The sequence below is a fragment of the Lissotriton helveticus genome, chromosome 5_1 (genome assembly GCF_964261635.1).
Source record: "Lissotriton helveticus chromosome 5_1, aLisHel1.1, whole genome shotgun sequence".
Taxonomy (NCBI): domain Eukaryota; kingdom Metazoa; phylum Chordata; class Amphibia; order Caudata; family Salamandridae; genus Lissotriton; species Lissotriton helveticus.
The window spans coordinates 1,596,648,842-1,596,670,672 of record NC_136065.1 but is presented as its reverse complement, the minus strand read 5'-3'; the positions used below and the strand labels follow the sequence as shown (position 1 = coordinate 1,596,670,672).

Genomic DNA, 21,831 nt, shown 5'->3' with positions numbered 1-21,831 from the left:
TCACCTGACCTGGGTCGCGCTGTGAAGGAGATTTCTTATTGGTCCCCTTGCGTGACATATTACAGTGTGCTACAATATAAGCGATGATGGTGGCTTTCAAGGGAAAATAAGCTGTCCGTAGAGTGTCAATGAATGGATAGGTCAAAAACGATGTACCTCCTCCTCTTGTCGCGAAACCAAGGGGGGTGGCCCGTCCCGTCCTCCTCGGGCCTCTGAGGGCCACAGAGGGCCCGCCCTTTGCCCGGGCTTCGCCCCGGGCTGCGTCCCGCGCGCGTCCTCGCGGGACGAGGGTGCAGGCGAGTCTTTATGCGCCTCCTGGCGCGGGGGAAATGCGCAAAGAGCCCCTGTGGCTCCTGGGGCTTGCAGTCTGGGAAGCAGTCTGTTGCGCTGGACAGGCGGAGCAGAGCCCGGCCGGTCGGTGAGGGCGGGGGGGCGGAGCTTAGCCCGGCCGCGATGCAAGGGAACACCCACAAACACGAACACCCGTTGGACCTTGTTCCCTATGCTTTCATTGTAAATATATGTACAGTATTATGTCATCCCTGTGTTTAAATACACAATTCTTGTCACTTTGTCACTGCACTCACTATGTCACTATAATCACGCTCATGTGTGCTGTTCTTATCGATTGAATTACCTGACAGCCTTTTGTTAATTTAGTTTTGTCGTGGTAATTTCTGACCAGCTGCATGAATAATTGAAATATACAGTACAATTCCGCTCATTTTGAGAATATTATACACTCTCATTTTTTCTGTGAGTGTGTTCACTTGTCATTATTATTTCATGCACTATGTGGTAGGTCTGGGCTGTGAGTGCTGTGCTCTGCTTACTTCCCCCGTCGGCTGGCTTACCTGCCTTAAGGCATCCCCAAGTAAGTGGCCTTCATCTGTCACGCCGCCCTGCCGATGGGCCTCCTTTAACAACACTTGTTCCCTTATTTCCACCTTAAGCTACTGCAACAATGCTGCTGCTCCAGGTGTGGGTGGGTGGGTTTAGTTTGTCCTGCCCGCTGCCCCTCCTCCTTGAATTGAGTTCCATCAAGGCCAGTGCTGCTTATAACCCTTTCTCCCCCCCAGCCTGAGGTGTGGTGGTGCCCCATAGGGGGGTTAAAAAAGTATCTACCCCTTGATTGGTCTACCATTTTTGCACCAACCATGGTGCTCTTTTTTTCCTCGGCCCCCATGGCTCTGAGTGGGGGTGGGGCTCTGGGGGGCCTCCCCCTTCCTATTTGGTGCTATGGCACCTTAAACCGTTTTTTACTGGCCCCTGGCAGCTGTTATTGCGCCGGCCCTTTATGCCCCCTTTGGGAGCCGGACCTTGCCATATATTACAGTCCTTCTAATGCAGCACAGTGATTTATGAGCGGGCGTCAACCAGCTGTATGCAAACTGCAAGGCACAGATTTAGAATATGATTTTTTTTCTTAATTTTTTTTATTCTAAGGTTGTTACAAGGTTCCTTAGGGTAGTAGATAAAGTCTTATTAACAACTCCAATCACTGCTACATGTTGTAATCTTGACTTTGCGCTTCTCCCGACCCAAGCACTAGCATTGTCTTGTATAACATTACTTACTTGTGCATCGATTTAGGCACTTGTAGAATATGTGTGTGTGATACAGAGCACTCTGAAAACGTTTATTGGAATGAGTAGCGCTATGAACTAAATATAATAAAAAGGAAATCAGTGTAATTAAAATCGCTAGTAGTAAAATGACTTACAAAGACATATACATTCTTACATTTCTAATACAGTGGTTGATCAAGTTAAAACACCCAGCCAGGATGAGACTCCCAACAAAAGGAGGAGTAATGACCCTTGAACTGAGGAATTGTTGTAAGTGTTGGAAGTAAAAATAAAGTTTGCCCCCTTATCCCAAGCAAGTTGCTGCTGCAAACATAAATCAGACACCTTGCTGAATGTGTCCCAGTGTTGGCAAATGATACCAGGGCTGCCCGATCCAGGACCGGGCTGAATGCCCTTCCTTTCCTGCACTGCGTGCCGCAGACACCATTTGCCAGGCATTCCCACCAATGATAGATGTTGCCTGAAAGATTACACACTGTAATGCTGTACTCTGTGCATGCATACACACGGTGCACGACACAAACTATGGGGTTTTCTATGCGTCTCTGCAAGTGATAATCTATTAAAATCCTCGCTGCACTCCCTCTGTTGGTCCTCCAACTACAGCACACTTTGTGAATCCTGACACGACACTCAAGCCTTGGAAGCGGACACAGCATGGTACACGTGGCACATCCCCGCTAGGGTTCTGCCACCACTGTTGCAGACACGTTTTTGTCACATTGATGCTTTAAACAGGCCCACAGCACAAACACTACCAGCCTTACTGTGGAAATGTGCAGACACATTGAAGATTTAAACAGGCCCACAGCACAAACACTACCAGCCTTACTGTGGAAATGTGCAGTGGGCGGGGACGTTAAATGACATCTTGATGATCAATAATCCAATGCCCCACCGACCTACCTGACCGTTTCCGGACCATCGAGCTCTCAGCCGCCAGGGGGCAGGTGTCGCTCTGCGTGCTGTTCCGCGGAGAGTTGTCCTCAGACTTTCCGTAGCTGGGGGAGTCCATCTGGTTGACTCTAGGCACGTGTTTTTTCTTCTTCTTTGGGAGTTTTTGCTTGGCCATCGCCAGGGAATAGTACATCCCGAAATTGTTCACAATGACTGGGACGGGCATGGCAATGGTCAAGACTCCAGCCAAGGCACAAAGAGCCCCCACTAGCATGCCAGACCAGGTCTGGGGATACATGTCCCCGTAGCCCAGTGTGGTCATCGTCACCACTGCCCACCAGAAGCCAATGGGTATGTTTTTGAAGTGGGTGTGAGCGCTCCCACTCGGGTCCTTGGGATTGGCCCCGATCCGCTCTGCATAGTATATCATGGTGGCAAAGATCAAGACGCCCAGAGCCAGGAAAATGATGAGCAGCAGGAATTCGTTGATGCTGGCCCGAAGCGTGTGGCCAAGCACGCGGAGACCCACAAAATGGCGCGTCAGCTTGAAGATGCGGAGGATCCGCACGAAGCGCACCACCCTGAGGAAGCCCAGCACGTCGCGCGCAGCCTTGGAAGAGAGCCCGCTCAGGGCCACCTCCAGGTAGAAGGGGAGGATGGCCACGAAGTCAATGATGTTCAACATGTTCTTGACGAAGAACACCTTGTCGGGGCAGCAGATGATGCGGATGAGGAACTCCAGGGTGAACCAGAGCACGCAGACACCCTCGATGTAGGTCAGCACCGGCTCCGTGTGCACTTCACGCACCACCAGCGTCTCGGTGGTGTTGTTGCCCGCGGACACCGTCTCAGTCACATTCCTGTCCACGTTGAAGGCCTCGTGCGTCTCCAGGCAGAAGGTTGTGATGGAGACGAGGATGAAAAAAAGGGAACCGAAGGCCACCATCTGCAACCAGAGGAAAACAGCACATGAATCAGAGCACAGACATCAATGACAGAAAGAAGCACACAGTGGTTTATAGAGAGTAAACGTCAAGGGGTGTTAAAGCACGTAGAGGGGAAAGGAGGACATGGGAAAAAGAAGAGGCAAAGAAATAAACACAGGTTGAGGAAAGAAGTAGAAAAATTAGACGGTGAAATGAGTGAAAAGGTGATAGCGAGAGAAGCAGTAGATACAAGAACCTGTCAACAGTGAACAGGAGAATGATAGAAAAAGCAAAGGACAGATAAAGGAGGCTGAACTGGAGAGCAGATGGGAAACAAAGGCGCAGGCTGAAGGGGACAGAAGAAAGAAAGCGAGGCACAGATGAAAAAGGGGTTTAGCAGAAACAGGCACAATGGAGAGGCAAAGGGTGCAAAAAATGACAGCATACTGTTAGACGCTGTCTGACTTTTCCTTGGGAAGAGATCTTATCTTGACAGTGAATGGGGCTTAAAGTGAAAACAGCTTTAGTTGAAGAATCATAAATGTGTGCACCCGTTGGAAGTTAACAAAAAAAAAGTTCCTCACCAAAGCAAATGAACACAGTAATTTGGTATTGGGAACTGATAAGATCCCCCATTTAAGATATATTAAATACAAGAGATTTCACAAGCACAGCACTTGCGAAACCTAAAGAAGGATCTGAAAAGCGAAAGGGCAGATGAGATATAGAGGGGTGCAAACAAGAAACATGGTGGAGAACAGGGAACATATGCATTAGAGAGGAGATGGGACAGAGAGAAAGAGGGAGAGCAGATGAGAGGCGGAAGGAGCAGTGTGGTCAATGGGAAAGAGAAGAGCGAGGGCAATAAGGAGACAGTGAAATGATGGACCAGAAGAGCGAGGATGGGGGAGGAGAACAGGCGGGTGATCATAGAGGGCATATGAAAGACAGGAAAGAAAAATGGTTAGAAGAGGGACAGGATGGGTAGATGAAGGGCAGGGGTATCAGGAGACGTATGAGAAGCAGACGAAGGTTAGAGATGGCAAATGAGAGACAGGCAGATGAGGGAGAGGACAGCAGTGACTGAAGAAGCAGAGATAATGGAACAGGAGAGAGTCTATCAGCAGAAGGGACTAGACTAGAGGAAGGATAGAGGTAGCAGAGGAGAAACAGAAGAGAAAAAAGGCTTCATTATGAGTGCTCGTTAATTGGGGTTGATAGTTACACTGCCTCATAAACGCTATTGGGGACCTGTGAACTCCTGTGCTGTGTAATTATTGGGTTTCCGAGTTGAACTCTAAGAATCACCTGAAAATTCAAGAGTTATAGCCTATTGGGAATAAGAAAATCAAGGTTCACCTCCCCCTCTTTTTCCCTCAGACTTTCCTGGAGATTTCAGCTCTGGGTAAAGGGTAAAAATAAACAGATTTATGAACAACCTGCCAGCAAATATCAGGTCCTGTAGCGATTTATCTAGCTTTAAAAAACTTTTGAAACCATGGTTGTTCTAGATGTTCCTGCACGCCGTGTCTTCCCCTGTAGCGCCGAGAGATCCCCGTGGGGATGATTCGCCTGCGCTCAAGAAATTTACAAAGTAAAGTAAGTAAAGTATGTTCTGCCAGGTCTCATAATTCTAATGGGGGTTGGCATTGCTATCACCGGCCCCACCAGTATTAATAGGGGCCTCATAATGAAAATCAGATGAGAGAAAAATGTGGCAGAGTAAAAAAGAAGGATCAGAGGAGGGGCAGATGGGAAACAATGGTCAGAAGAAAGGCGTAGAGTAGATCAGAGGAGGGAGGGCAGATGAGAACCAGTGGTTAGAAGAATGGTGTACAGTAGTTCAGAGGAGGGAGGGCAAATGACAAACAGAGGTCAGAAGAACAGCATAGTGTAGATCAGAGGAGGGAGGGCAGATGAGAAACAGTGGTCAGAAGAAAGAAGTAGAATAGACCTCTCATCATTGGATCACCAGATACATGGCTGTTAATTGGTGGTTCTGCTAACTCTGTGAATGTGAAGTTCATAGTGACTCAGGACAGAGCCTCCGAAACCCCTGAGGATTGAGGAATTAATGTGAGTATAGGTAAATAAGTCACAATGTCCTTAGTAATTCCTATTTCGCCACCTCTGTATCTCCAATAGTGTTTGGTTGCCTCGAGCAGCCGAAATCCGTGGGGGAACCATGAAAGGTCAGCAGAAACTCTTAAGTCCTCATAATTCCCAGTAGGGCTGGTAAATGGGTTATTGTCTCAATTTGGAATTATGGGTCTTTCATAATGAAGCCCTCTTTGCCATGGAAGAGAAAGCTGTAGTACATAAGAGATGGAGGCAGTCAGATAGACATTAGGGGGGGCAACAGAGAACTCACTTTGAGACGTAGGGAGGCCACGTGGATCATGCGTTTGTTATGCGTAGAACACGGGCTAAACTTTGACCCTGAGCTTCAATTTTTCTTGGGGAATTGAATATTTGAAACCTAATAATTCTGTATTTACATTCATTTTGATCAACTGATTACATTTAATATGTTATCCTACATGAATTTTGTGTTAAATAAGGTGAATCGCAGAAAACTACTTTCGTTGTAATCAATGTTGACTACTATGTTTGAACATGGATGAGATTCTAATTTATAATTTACCTTTTTGTCAGTACACTGAGTTACCTATTGTTTCTGAACAAGTGCCAGTTCTTAATGTATGGATATATGTTCTAAAGTCACCATTCACCGCGTGGGTTTTTTTCGAAGCAACTCTTATGGGTGCACCATTCGTTTTCAGTCTACGTGATTAATTGGCTATTAGTGCTATACCCAGCCACTTTTGCATCTATATCTTCTATTTTTTATTTCTATTCTTTGACTTTTATTTCTCCTGTTACATATAATCGCCACTCTAGCGAATGTAAAATTGCTCAGATTACCTGTCCACACCAGGGGTCTTTACTCTAACCACTGCACAGCGATAGATAGAGTTGCCCTGGTGGACACATCATGTAACTCTTACTAGATAGCCCTGCACTAGGATGCGGTAACCGATCTACATACACCCTCAATACAAGATGGGTTTATGTGCTAAGTGGATACATCACGTCACTCGTATTAGATGTAGCCTGGTCATTCTATTTTACTATACTTCTGATGCGGATATCGATCAGCCTTCACCGAAATACAAATCGGGTTAAATTTGTACATTTTGGTCTAATAACAATTTTAAGATTAATTGGAGACTGACCATCGCTGGTTGGTGTCGCATTTTATTCATTTACAGAAATAAGCATTTCGGTTTTTCACCCGTTTTGTGCCCCGCTATTATTATAATTTTGTATACTTTTCCTCACCCAAAATGGTGGCTAAATATGGCCTTTAGACTTCCTTGCAATGCACTCTAGTAGTGTGTGCTCGGCAAGCATGAATAGGGTTCCGTTTTCCGGTCACGTGTCCGTCCATGGAACACGGCGACCGGGAATACTCAGAGGAGGGATTCCAAATCACAGGTGAGAGGCTAAACTGGCCGCTTTTCGGCTTACAGTCCGCTAATTGTGCGGTTCTTGACCTTGTGCTTTTGCCGCTTTCTTGTTTTCCCCAGCGCACCGCTTGTGCTACAGTAACCGAGCTAACTACTCCAGCCCTTAGTATTGGATCCCCTCCCGGTACAATCTGACACGTACACGTGTACAGGTATGTAAGTTACTAAATTTCTTTTCTTACAAATCTGTCGTTTTGATTTAAGTCATTGCGAACGGGTTTTTTCAGTGTATTACTTTGCTATGCCCAATAGATAATGTAATAGGAACCTGACTTTTAGTTATGGACTTTGTCATTTTTTCTCCAATTTCCTACAGTCTCTTTACTCATTCACCTTTGCGCCTCAGTGAGCGCGAACTTTGAGAATCTAGTCGTATTCCAAACCCGGAACTGATTTTCTCTGGATTACTTACACAGTGATCTTCGTTTAGATCTTATACAGGGTAAGCGAGATTGAACTTTACCCAACGTACCTAGGCACCCTGTGATTACAATCACGTGCCTCTCTCTTCCTTTTCCTTCCGTTTTAATGTGGTTTTCTAAACTACATTCTCTCCATTGTGTTCTTAGATTCAGCGCCATACAACTTCAACGTTTTTGCTCTAACCATTAGATGCCTGGGTCTTTACCAGGTAGGCGATTAGTAACTAATGTGAGACACTCTATGTGCATGAGAACCCCCTCACAAGAGAGATTTAGCTATCCAGCACGGAGCATGACACTCCTTCTTCATCAAAGCACTTTTAATGCTTCTTGCACCCTGACCCCTTCATCATTTGCGGATCTGCTTGAGCATGACCATATAGGTGATCCATTACGAATGGATACACAGTATATTCTATTTCTAGCTTGGCCTGCACCATTATCACGATATAGGCATGCGGATGCACACAGTTGTTTTTATATATAGGCACGAATAGAGACGGTAGACACACAACACCCGTGTGTGATTCTCACAATCACGATCACCACTGTGCGCACCTGGGATATGAAAGTATATATTACACATGCTATAAACTAAACGTCTTGTACATATGTTGTTTTATCTTTTGTCAGCCCTGAAGAGTCGTGTTGACTCTACTTTTGAACACGACGAAACACGTGTCGGCTGAATGTGGATCCAAATAAACGTTTGGGACTTTGAAAATACAAGATCTGCTGTTGTTCTCAACTTTATTGTCATTACTGTTTTATATGTCATTGTACTGCTTTGTGGTTGCGAGAGCTTTGCTTTTTGCCAGATAGACATGGAGGACAGAGACACAAGAGTAAAGGATAGAAGCTGTCAGAATGGATAGACGGGCTGTGAAGAGAAAGAGTGGCAACACAGAGGGCATGGGAGATATACGGCAGTAAAAGAGGAAGCATTAGTCAGACAGAAGGGGCAGAACAGTGACATGGATCACTGGGGTTTGAACAGACTAGAAAATCTTTGGTGCATTACCTACATATGTGTTGATTAGTGTCAAAAAAAGCAATTACATCTATGGTTGAAGAAACCATTCATGTTTATTCCAAAATGAAAATCTTCAGTCACCACACAGGGGTGTCACAGTAGTAATGATGGTGTAGGACCTTATCACCAATTCGTAACAAACCGTCCCATCAGTACATTAAGATACATTACAAAGAATGAGAATGCAGGAAAGACCCCAGAATAAAAAACTAGAATGTAACCCCAATACCATTTTACCCCATTTTTCAAAAGCTGATATCCAACAAAATATAAGAAAATGAAGAGGATAGAAATATATGAAAAGAGAGATAAAGGTAAGAGGAAAAGATCTATAGTTAACTACATATAATTCACATTAATTTCCTTTTAACACAGATACACCATTTAAATTCCAAATACGACCATCCTCCAGTTTCACAGCTCCCCTAAACAACTCTACAACTTTGAGAGGAGGGCAAAACCTGGAATCAGCATTCTGACATTTAGATTTTTTTCACCAAATCCCACATCCAGAGCAACATTGTTACATTTGTCATTATACATGTTCCTTTTTGCCTATGCACCAGTCTCCTTTCTTAACCACTTCACAACCACATCATTGTCTGATTTGATTCCACGTGTTCTCAGCAACTGAAGATGAACCCAAAACAGTTAAAGGTTTCCTTTTCTAAAAACGCTCTAATAATGAGACCCTGCTGTGGTATAAAGTGTAGACCTGTATGCCTCTTATACATTTCACTCTTCCAGTCTTTTCCCGCACCTCTTGAAATTTCTAAACATGAATTCAAGGTTCTGGTGAACCTCTCTACCACACAGTTCATTTAAGGCAGTTTTCTTGTGAACAATGCCTCATTACCTTAAGGAATCGTCCATCATATTGCAAGTCAACAGCACCGCATTATCAATTAAACACACTTTTGAGTTACTCTCGCTGGAGAACACTGGACTTAAGAACTTTATGACTGACTTGGTGGATTGTCCCTAAACAAGATACACTTCGGGTATCTGGAATACAGATCCATTAAAACAAACACATACATCAGTACTGAAGCAAATGTGAGAGGTCCAGGAATGCCCAAAGCAATCTTCTGCCACGAACCATCCAGAATGTCCCCACAAACAATGGGCAGCATTGTTACATTAGTAGTCTTGACACTGTTTCAATAATCAACACATTCATGCACACTTCTTTCCACCATCAAATCAATCTGTGGCCACTAGTACCTGCTCCTCAATCGTGTTTTAGTCTTACTTAGACATTGATGTCCCTCATGGCATCAGATGCCAATTAAACACTTCCTAAAACAAGCAGGAGGACCTAGTCGTGACCTTCTCACCAAATCCCACTCGAATCCGCCAATTCCTCTTAAAGTTCGCAAAACCCTTCATGATCTCATCTGCTCCATTCCAACTTCTTTCACCATGAGCAAATCACCTAAAGATTTTAGAGCAAGATCTCTGTCCAACTCACACTAACATCTTTTACCAACCTCAAAGACAGCCAGCAACTTTATTTGACATCCATCGAGAAGTGGTAAATGTGCAATGCAACACTTGATCAGCATCTAAGCCTTCTTGTTGAAAATCTCTTGCAGCGGTTACGATCCAAAAGTTGTTTAGCCAAACTCTCCTTAAAAATGTCCTAAACTTATCAACTCAACACTTGGCCTCTTTTGCAATAGTCGAGTAATTAAATTGAACACCTGAATTGTGAAGGCTACAGTAACCACATTTAAAAATGTCCTAAACTTATAAACTCAAGTCTTGGCCTCTTTTGCAATAGTCGAGTAATTAAATTGAACACCTGAAATGTGAAGGTTACAGTAACCACATTTTCTACTTGCATCTTCTTGAACTGCACCTACGCCTACTTCACTAGAATCTATAACCAAGCAGTTTGGTAGACCTGGCACAAGTATATGCGGTCCTTCCACCATTCTAAGTTGTGCTTCAGTTTCTAAATACTCCTATTGACAAACATCACGTAAGAAAAAATCAACCCCCTTTTTCAGGATCCCATAATACCTGGTTAACATGCTAAAATTCTAATGAAACAAGAACAAAATTCAGCTTTTCCCAAGAAAGTTTGTACTACTTCTTTTCTCTGAGGACTTGCAAATTCTAAATAGCTTCAAACAATTTGTTTCTTGGAAGAACACCTTCACCTGAAACAACATGCTCACAGTAGTTCAATTTAGACCACCCAAACTTAAATTTTTTAACTTTCAGGGTGATTCCCTGTCTCAAGAATATTCAGCAGTTTTCTAACTCTACTGTTATGTTTCTCCAACATGGCAACAAAACTAAAATGTCATCCTGAAAGAATTTAACTCCAGGTAAATCCTCCAGAGACCTGTTCATAAGTCTGAAAATATAGCGCTGCAGAGCATAAACCAATAGGCACCAGGTTGAAACAGTGGGGCATTTTTACAAGCCACTATTGCCACAGGAACATCACGTACTGCGGCGTACCTGTGGCGATTGGGTCTTTGCCTCATTTATAATGCAGCATTAAGCCACTTAACGTGGCTTAACGTTGCCTTGTAAATAAGGCCCTCTTTCACGCTATGCTTAGCGTGAAAGGAGAGGGCAATGGGTGTTGCTGTGGGCATTCCACCGCAACACCTATTGATTCTAATTCTGCCCCCTATTTACAAGGGAGGCGCAAATAGGAGGCAGTGCCAGAATTAAGACCAGGAAAAACCTAGACTTATCCTGTCATTTCTCCTCGTTTTTGCTGTTTTCATGTGTGCTGGATTGTGCAGCACACATGAAAAAGGCAGAAACTCCAATGCTTGTTTATATACAGGAAAGTCTCCCATCCTGCACATAAACAATACTTTTTTGCAACTTCTATATGTGCTACACTAAGCAGCACACATAAAAGTTACAAAACGGCATTTAAAGATTGTTTACGTGCAGGAAGGTGGGCCTTCCTGCACAACACCAACTAGACTACAAAATATGAGTACAAGAACTCTTGTTTAAACAACTTTGCTAAACTCAATACTCAGTCAGAGTTTGGCAGACAGGTTTCTCCATCGTGAAGGTTCGTGTGCGTTTCTAAGTGAGCTACCATGTGGATTACAATAGTGAGGCGGACGCTCATACGCCAGAAGCTGCAACATCCCAGAATCTAAAGGGAGCCACAGGCACGGATTCATCGTACCAATTGTGGAGCCAACACACAGGATTGAGGACATGCTATCGAGCAGGGGTCCACCCAGGACTTAAACCGCAGGAATTGTGCAAATATTGTTATGCGGACATCTCGGCACTACAACTCCCACAAGCCCCAGTATTGCCTCATCAAGGGCGGGACTCTGTGAAATAAAGGGAGTCGCCCCGCAGCAAGCACAAACGTCCTCGATGTCCCATGAAGAAGAGGAAACTCGAAACGCGTCGGAAACAGGGGGAAGCTGCATTACTACCTGTTTGTGCTACATGCCCATACCTGAAATAAAGGCTGGTAACCTCGTGAAGGTTCGTGTGCGTTTCTAAGGGAGCTACCATGTGGATTACAATAGTGAGGCGGACGCTCATCCGCCAGAAGCTGCAACATCCCAGAATCTAAAGGGAGCCACAGGCACGGATTCATCGTACCGATTGTGGAGCCAACACACAGGATTGAGGACATGCTATCGAGCAGGGGTCCACCCAGGACTTAAACCGCAGGAATTGTGCAAATATTGTTATGCGGACATCTCGGCACTACAACTCCCACAAGCCCCAGTATTGCCTCATCAAGGGCGGGACTCTGTGAAATAAAGGGAGTCGCCCCGCAGCAAGCACAAACTTCCTCGATGTCCCATGAAGAAGAGGAAACTCGAAACGCGTCGGAAACAGGGGGAAGCTGCATTACTACCTGTTTGTGCTACATGCCCATACCTGAAATAAAGGCTGGTAACCTCGTGAAGGTTCGTGTGCGTTTCTAAGTGAGCTACCATGTGGATTACAATAGTGAGGCGGACGCTCATCCGCCAGAAGCTGCAACATCCCAGAATCTAAAGGGAGCCACAGGCACGGATTCATCGTACCGATTGTGGAGCCAACACACAGGATTGAGGACATGCTATCGAGCAGGGGTCCACCCAGGACTTAAACCGCAGGAATTGTGCAAATATTGTTATGCGGACATCTCGGCACTACAACTCCCACAAGCCCCAGTATTGCCTCATCAAGGGCGGGACTCTGTGAAATAAAGGGAGTCGCCCCGCAGCAAGCACAAACTTCCTCGATGTCCCATGAAGAAGAGGAAACTCGAAAAGCGTCGGAAACAGGGGGAAGCTGCATTACTACCTGTTTGTGCTACATGCCCATACCTGAAATAAAGGCTGGTAACCTCGTGAAGGTTCGTGTGCGTTTCTAAGTGAGCTACCATGTGGATTACAATAGTGAGGCGGACGCTCATCCGCCAGAAGCTGCAACATCCCAGAATCTAAAGGGAGCCACAGGCACAGATTCATCGTACCGATTGTGGAGCCAACACACAGGATTGAGGACATGCTATCGAGCAGGGGTCCACCCAGGACTTAAACCGCAGGAATTGTGCAAATATTGTTATGCGGACATCTCGGCACTACAACTCCCACAAGCCCCAGTATTGCCTCATCAAGGGCGGGACTCTGTGAAATAAAGGGAGTCGCCCCGCAGCAAGCACAAACTTCCTCGATGTCCCATGAAGAAGAGGAAACTCGAAACGCGTCGGAAACAGGGGGAAGCTGCATTACTACCTGTTTGTGCTACATGCCCATACCTGAAATAAAGGCTGGTAACCTCGTGAAGGTTCGTGTGCGTTTCTAAGTGAGCTACCATGTGGATTACAATATATATATATATATATATATATATATATATATATATATATATATATATATATTACCTACTGGCGGTCGCCAGTAGGTATATATAGTTAGGATTTTTTGTCTATGGGATTTTTGAAAATTCTATGTCTAATAACTTTGGCGTTTGTAGACGGAATTGGCTGAAATTTTCAGGAAAATGGAACATTTTGTTTCTGAGCAGCCCCTGAAAATTTGGGGGGGGTTCGTCAAGGGGGGGCCGAGAAAAAAGGGGGGTCCCAAAACGTGTTTTTAACATTGAGTTTTCCATAGGGCGGTTGGCCTCACTTTTAGCCCGAACGGCTGAATGGATTTCCACAAAACTTGGCAAAATTGTAGGGACTGGTAGCCCGATGTGCCTTTTCTAGGTCTCAATATATGTGCTTCAGTGGATTTTGAGAAATTAACGTTCAAAAAAAGATATATATCTGTAACAGCGGACCGGGCAGCGCTCCGGTTCGCGGACTTTTCGCGGTACGGAGCTTTGTGAAGCGAAGCTGATTGGTTCTCCGGCGTCTGTGAACATTCCAAACAGTCCGTAGCGGCCGCCATCTTGTCTCTCGGTAGGATCGAGAGACAAGAGGAGGCCAAAGCGAAGGGGCAAATGACCATAAGGGGGCATAGTAGATCCTCGCTGACCCCCTAGGTTTGATGTGGAGGTTTTAAAAGGGCCCCGCGGGGCAAAAAAAATTAATAATAATAATAATCGAACGGCTGAATGGATTTGCACGAAACTTGGTAAAATATTAGGGACTGGTAGCCCGATGTGCCTTTGCTAGGTCTCAATATATGTGCTCCAGTGGATTTTGAGAAATTAACGTTCAAAAAAGATATATATCTGTAACAGCGCTCCGCTTCGCGTAACGGAGGTTTGCGAAGCTGATTGGTTCTCCGGCGTCTGTAAACATTGCAAACAGTCCGTAGCGGCCGCCATCTTGTCTCTCGGTAGGATCGAGAGACAAGAGGAGGCCAAAGCGAAGGGGCAAATGACCATAAGGGGGCCTCGTAGATCCTCCTTGACCTCTTAGGTTTGATGTGAAGGTTTTAAAAGGGCCCCGCGGGGCAAAAATAATAATAATAATAATAATCGAACGGCTGAATGGATTTGCACGAAACTTGGCAAAATTGTAGGGACTGGTAGCTCGATGTGCCTTTGCTAGGTCTCAATATATGTGCTTCAGTGGATTTTGAGAAATTAACGTTCAAAAACAAGATATATATCTGTAACAGCGCTCCGCTTCGCGGAGATAAAATTATCTCTGTATTACCTAGCTGTTGCTAACACCAGTTAGCGACGGCTAGTAGGAGATAGCGACCATCTTGGGCCCCACTTTGCATGTGAGTGATATTTATCACTAATGACATGCAAAGTGGGCATGCCAAGATGTTAGCGACTGGAAACAGTCGCTAACATCGCTATCTCCTATTACCAACTTTTGGAAATATTCGCGATAAGCGCGAATATCTCCAAAAGCTACCACCTGCCCTGAGCAGTTCTTAGCCATGTTATCCAATGGGAGGTGGATAACATGGCTAAGAGCATTAGCTCGGTAATGCATGAATATCGCTGAGTTTTCAGCAATATTAATGCATTGCGGTCGTTTTTTATCGTATTTGCGATAAACCTTGATAATAGCAAGGTTTATCTGCGATAATTTCTGAAGATGCTTAGCGGTAAAAAATTCGTTGCTAAGCATCGTTAGGGATAAATATCGCTTAACTTTGGTAATATGCCCCAACGTCTGTTAACGTTCGATTCGAAGGAAATCAGGAAGTGTTGAAAAACATTGTCTGCGCCATCTTGCCTTTTTTCAAATGCCACACTTTTGTCGTGCACGGCAGTCATTTTAGATGCCTTGACCAGACCCACTCTCTGCACGCTGTCGATCCTTAGCATGGCTCCCCACCCTCGCAAGCATCTCCCCCAGGCAGTGGTCACCCCCGCTCTCTGTCTTATGCATGGGTAATAAACCACCCCCCATCTGCGCTGCTCTTCCCTGAGAATCACACCCTGTGCCCGCCCGACACCTCCCTTTCGCCCTATTCACTACCGCACCCTCTGACACTCCTTTTCCTCTGTGTCCGATTGTCCAGGCCGGTCCTAGGGTATCAGCTAGCCCTGCAGATGTAGTTTATGGCCCCAGCTGTAAAGAATCACCCCTCTTCAAAGGAGTTATAGTAGATCAAGGCCCACACTCGATGAGATCCGTCACAGCAGACGCGTTCCTATTATCTGAAAACCATCCTGTATTGTGATTGGGGAGGGGACCGAGCCTGAAGTGGAAGATTCCAGGGATGACTCTTTGTACATCAAAGTTTTTACAATTATGTGTCACATTAAAAATATGTAGCACTCCAACAAAGTAGTAAGATTATAAAACTTTAATAACTTATAAATATATACAAGAAAACAAAAACAGTAATAACATATAAACATTTTTAGGGAAAAACAACGAAGTAGCGGTCGGCTGTGCGAATAGTCCCAACGCAGCACAACGTCCAGATTTCACTGATTTCGGAATCCGGCGTGGGGCGTCGCGGGGGGTGGGTCATCAGTAGCAAACTGTTGTGCGAATAGTTCCAAGGCAGCAGAACGATGGCACCAAGGTGATGTCCAGTAAGTTGCCGCACTGGTTTTGGTATCCTACAATGCTGCTCCGAATAACGGCGTGGGGCGCCCCGGGGGAGGCGGCGTGAACGGGCCTCTCCAGGTGGAGTCTCGTCTGTTGTAGTGGGGCGCCCCTTTACCGTTTCAGTTGCCATTCCGTCCGCTTTTGGTCCACTGTGTCAAAAGCCGCAATTCAGCTGAGTTGCGCCCACTCTTGCGGTGCAGCGATAGGCGGCTGTCACAGGATTCTCAAAATGGCGGCAGGCTGTTTCCTTTTTGGGCCTGGTCCACTGAAATGGCCCTGGGACACCTTGGAAATCGGACGCTTGTCTGCTAGGTCTTGGACCCCATTCTCGAAAGCGTCCCCTCCGCCTTGAGGATTCATCAAAAGTTTTGGGGGCCCCCGACTCCTGCAGGCTTCTGGTGGGGAGCGGCTGCCATGATTGCTCGCGGAATGACTACGACGGAGCCACGAGATGGTGGTGCTTTCATGGTGACGCCAGCTTCAGTCTGAAACATCCAGAAACAAGGTGGGGCTTTCATCGTTTGGGAAAAAAAAAAAGTTTTCATCCAATGAAAAGTGTTGTTTTTAGGTCATATGATCAAGCCTTCCATCATTAGGAAACCAAAAGTAAAATGAACCAATGAAAAGTTTTATAAACAAGTCACATGACCTGTTATGCGGTATAGGGTATAAAATGCGGAGAAAATACGTTGGCACGTGAGGCGGCGTCAGTAGCGGACCGATGTGCGAATAGGCCGAAGGCAACACAACGCGCCAAGATCCGGATGGCACCGAGGTGGTGTCTAGTAAGGTGCACTGGTGTGGCCATCCTACAATGTTGAAAGTCGGCGTGGGGCGCCCCGTTGGCCTGTGAGATGGCGTCAGTAGCGGACCGATGTGCGAATGGGGCCAAAGGCAGCGCAACAATGTTTTCTGAATAGAAGACACCACAAGGCGCTGAGATGCCAAGATCCGGATGGCACCGAGGTGGTGTCTAGCAAGTTGTGGCACTGGTGTGGCCATCCTACAATGGTAAAAGTCGGCGTGGGGCGCCCTGTTGGCCTGTGAGATGGCGTCAGTAGCGGACCGATGTGCGAATGGGGCCAAAGGCAGCGCAACAATATTTTCTGACTAGAAGACACCACAAGGCGCTGAGATGCCAAGATCCGGATGGCACCGAGGTGGTGTCTAGCAAGTTGCCGCACTGGTGTGGCCATCCTACAATGTTGAAAGTCGGCGTGGGGCGCCCCGTTGGCCTGTGAGATGGCGTCAGTAGCGGACCGATGTGCGAATGGGGCCAAAGGCAGCGCAACAATATTTTCTGAATAGAAGACACCACAAGGCGCTGAGATGCCAAGATCCGGATGGCACCGAGGTGGTGTCTAGCAAGTTGTGGCACTGGTGTGGCCATCCTACAATGGTAAAAGTCGGCGTGGGGCGCCCTGTTGGCCTGTGAGATGGTGTCAGTAGCGGACCGATGTGCGAATGGGGCCAAAGGCAGCGCAACAATATTTTCTGTATGGAAGATACCACTAGGCGTTGAGATGCGAAGATCCGGATGGCACCGAGGTGATGTCTAGCAAGTTGCTGTACTGGTGTGGTCATCCTACAATGCTGAAACTCGGCGTGGGGCGCCCCATTAGCCTGTGAGATGGCGTCAGTAGCGGACCGATGTGCGAATGGGGCCAAAGGCAGCGCAACAATATTTTCTGAAGAGAAGACACCAAAAGGCGCTGAGATTCGGTTACCACCGAGGTGATGTCTAGCAAGTTGCCGCACTGGTGTGGCCATCCTACAATACTGCTCCGAATAACGGCGTGGGGTGCCCGAAGGGGGGGGGGGTGGCGGCGTGAACGGGCCTTCCTAGGTGGAGGCTCGTCTGCTGTAGTGGGGCGCCCCTTTACCGTTTCAGTTGCCATTCAGCTGAGTTTCGGCTGCTCTTGATGCTACAGCGACAGGCGGCTGCAACAGGACTCTCAAAATGGCGGCTTGTTCTTTGGATTTGGGCCTGGTCTACTAAAATGTCCCTGGGACACTTTAGAACTCGGACGCTCGTTTTTTTTTTTCCTTTCCTGTACATGCAAAAAAATGTAAATGCCCGGTACGTTACACGCTTCATCTGCCACGATGTACTCTCCAGAGGAACCGAAAAAAAATATAGTTATGGTAACTATACCATGCATCGTCATATGGAGAGGTGGCACCAATTAATTATAGTGCTGCATAAAAGAGAGATTTGGAGGAGAACCCCCGACCTGCCAGTACATTCATCAAAGAAGTGGCACTGAAAGCATCAGAGGCAAGGGAAATGGTCCCAAATATTTAGAACTTTGGAAAGATTAAAATGACATGTTTAGATTGTGGCAAATTAATTTCATGTGGACAGATGAGTGTTACTCTAATAAATACAGCATATGAACATCATCATAGTCGATGGTTGGTAGAGACATTTTGACTATATCCTGGACCTGCCCGTCCTCGCCCAAAATGGCGCCGGAATAAATGGGACTCGTAACTCCTTGTTGTGTACTGGTTGCAGAACCTTGAAATCACGAGATACGTATGCAGTTTTGAAGGATATGGCGGGCGGGGACGAGAATTGATTGAATATTTCGACATCCCTATTGATATTAAGTTCTGATGTGTTATTGATTACTGTACTATTGAAAGTTCGAATTAACGTCACCCATGGTACTTGCCCGCAAATGTATATCTAGATAATTTTATTGTAACTGGCCCTGTCGTATTTTAATTATAAAATGTACGTCCACCGATTCCGCAACTGTTAGACACCTTAGTTCTTGCAACCTAATGGCCCGCCCGTTACGTTCCTCTACAGTGTAAATGTCTACTCATCATATACGATTACAGTTTGCTCCGTGGCCGGCCCACGTGGTTATAGGCTCGTATTTGTATAATGAAATTTTCACAATAAAGGTTTTTAAAAGAAAACATGGTAGTAGTATATACATTGGTAAAGTTTTTAATAATAGTCACTGTTTTAGAATCATTAAAAGGCAAGTGAAATAAAGCAGACCAATTACATGAAGGGTAAAAGGTATAATACGCAGGAACGCAGTAAAGATAAATGGTCAAGGGCTGTTGTGTTTTCTACTCCTGCAACATAAAGTGATCGATAAGAATCTCATATTCAGGCCTATCGGCGACTAAGACAGCAGGTCGACCCTCTTTTGCTCAACGGCTCCGTCATGGGACGAAGAAACGCTCTTTTTCTCGAAAAAAGAATATATTTTACTTGCAGGACAGTTGTAAATTTTCCGGGAAAGTACATTAGCCTGGAACATTATAACATATATTTAAGAAAAAATAATGTTCGGAAGTAATAAAAAGCGTAATTTTTAGGTCATATGACCAAGCCTTTCATCATTAGAATAAGAAAAGTAAAATGAACCAATGAAAAGTTTTATTAACAAGTCACATGACTTGTTATGCTTGCGTTACGCGCTGCGTATCGCGCCCCGGATGACTTCCGGATGCGCTAACGCGGCGCGTCATATGACGCATTACGCGACAACGCAGGTCCAGAATATAGTCAAAATGTCTCCACCAACCAGCGGTCGGAACACAACCCCTTTCAGCAGGCTAAATAGTTCTGTTAAATGACAACAGAAGGGACAGGCAACAAGAACCATCAGTCAAAGAGGGGAGGGCTAGTTCTTCTCTACCGGGTTACATTGGGGCGCTACCGGAACTGATCGAATTGGTAGTCTACAGTGTTTCTGGATGTTTCAGACTGAAGCTGGGTTAGCATGAGAGCACCACTATTTCGTAGCTCCGTCGTGGCCATTCCGCAACCAATCATGGCAGCCGCTCTTTATCGTTATTTTGGGCGGGGTGGGTGGCGGAGCCGAGCTGTTTTGCAGCCATCATTGTGTGGAGTTCAGTTCATCTCACTAGTTTTGTATTTGTCATGAGGGGTTGTTCCTAATGTTTCTATTTTAGCAAGGTCAAAAAGAGATCCCATTAGTGGCCTACTGATTTTGCTCGATTCCTTTTCTTTTTTTTTACACGATTTTTCGTTATCTGCAAAGACTAAACAGAGTATTGCGACTCTGTGTCTGTTTGTAAATAGAGAATGAACCAAAGAGAACCAATTCTAAAACAGTAAATGCTTGGATAACAATCAATCAAATGGAGAGAGAAGCAGGCACGACGTATTACAACGGGGGCAAAGGCCTGCGTTAACTACCTTTCACTATCTGCAAAGAGAGAGTACTCCTAATAGAAATGGGGGGGGGGGGGCACCATTCAAAGCAGATCAGTGTGCATAAACACGAAAATGTTTTCACTTACCACGTACTTGACATTCGACAGCTTATGATATTTGCTATTAAAAAACCATTGAAATTCACTGAAAAAACCATAGGTTATAGACCATATATAGTTAGGAATTAGCATTTACAAAACCTTGAAAATTCACTGAAAAAACCATAGGTTATAGACCATATATAGTTAGGAATTAGCATTTAATAAACCTTATTTTACTCACACAAAACCATTGAAATTCCATATATAGTTAGTTGCACTAACTATATATCGCGCACCCGCAATCCACTGCTGATGATGTCACATATTACATCATTCATGACATGGTCAGTGACACCACTGATGACATCACTGATGACATCTCAAATGACATCACTGATGACATCACTGATGACATCTCATTTGACATCAATGACCACATCACTGATGATATCATTCATGTGACAATACAATGCATCTCCTCACATTTTAATATAACCTCTGTTTCACCCAGTGTTAAATACAGAGTATAATTTTTGAAACCATTGACACACCAATACTAGTTACTACATACGCACTCACTGATTCCTACGTCTACACACACATTCACTCATTCACCCATACAATCATTCATACATACAATCACTCATCTTTACAACACTATCATATGCACTCATACACCTATACAGACACTCACACTCTGCCACTCATCCATGGAGTTACTCACACACCTAGTCAGTCCTGTAAAGAATCAATCACACTTCCATTTTCTTGTCTATACAGTTAAGCATAGAGCACCTTACATTTTCAAACATATACTAACATATACTTACTTTCTTATACAATCATTGATACAAGTACACATTGATCTGCAGAGAGTCACACACCTCCCAGCCAGCCACACACACACTCAGTCTCCCATACAAATACTTGGACAATCAATCAATAACCCATATAGTTAATCATATAGCTACTGATCAACACATGCAGCAGTTTACAGAACAACAGACATAATGATGCACAAATTAAGACAGTTTAGTCACTAACCCATGCACTCAGTGAGACACATTTAATCACTCACTCATACATTCAGTCATGCACCTACTAAATCCTTCGTCCAGACACTTATACATCTACTCATTCTTCAATATGTAAAACATATTTAAACTTTACAGAAACACACAGTCACTGGATGATGTCATCAGTGATGTCATCAGTGATGTCATTTGAGATGTCATCAGTGATGTCATCAGTGATGTCACTGACCATGTCATGAATGATGTAATATGTGACATCATCAGCAGTGGATTGCGGGTGCGCGATATATAGTTAGTGCAACTAACTATATATGGAATTTCAATGGTTTTGTGTGAGTAAAATAAGGTTTTTTAAATGCTAATTCCTAACTATATATGGTCTATAACCTATGGTTTTTTCAGTGTTTTTTAAGGTTTTGTAAATGCTAATTCCTAACTATATATGGTCTATAACCTATGTTTTTTTCAGTGAATATATATATATATACACCGAGCAATCTCAATTTACAAGCAGACTCTCTGAGTTGGAATCTGCCCTCATCAGTACCTTACCACATATCTCAGTCCCGCTTCATCCAGATATATGCACTATTTGGAATGCCCAAGATAGATTTATTTGCATCCTCTTGCAATGCAATGCATCCCGTACTCCTTTCCTCTTATTCCTCTCCTCACAAA

At 44.9% G+C, this 21,831-nt stretch overlaps 1 protein-coding gene across 3 annotated transcripts in view; it reads right to left on the bottom strand.

The window, feature by feature from the left end:
* Positions 1-21,831, bottom strand: part of KCNC4 (potassium voltage-gated channel subfamily C member 4) — a 490,468-nt gene that overhangs the window by 335,250 nt on the left and 133,387 nt on the right. For 2 of the 3 annotated variants that reach the window (XM_078644791.1, XM_078644792.1), the window contains exon 3: positions 2,496-3,432. In XM_078644791.1, coding sequence (XP_078500917.1) covers positions 2,496-3,432 — 937 coding nt within the window. Of the gene's footprint in view, positions 1-1,417; positions 2,356-2,421; positions 3,433-21,831 lie in introns of those variants that run through there. The other variant, XM_078644793.1, reaches the window with a different exon arrangement.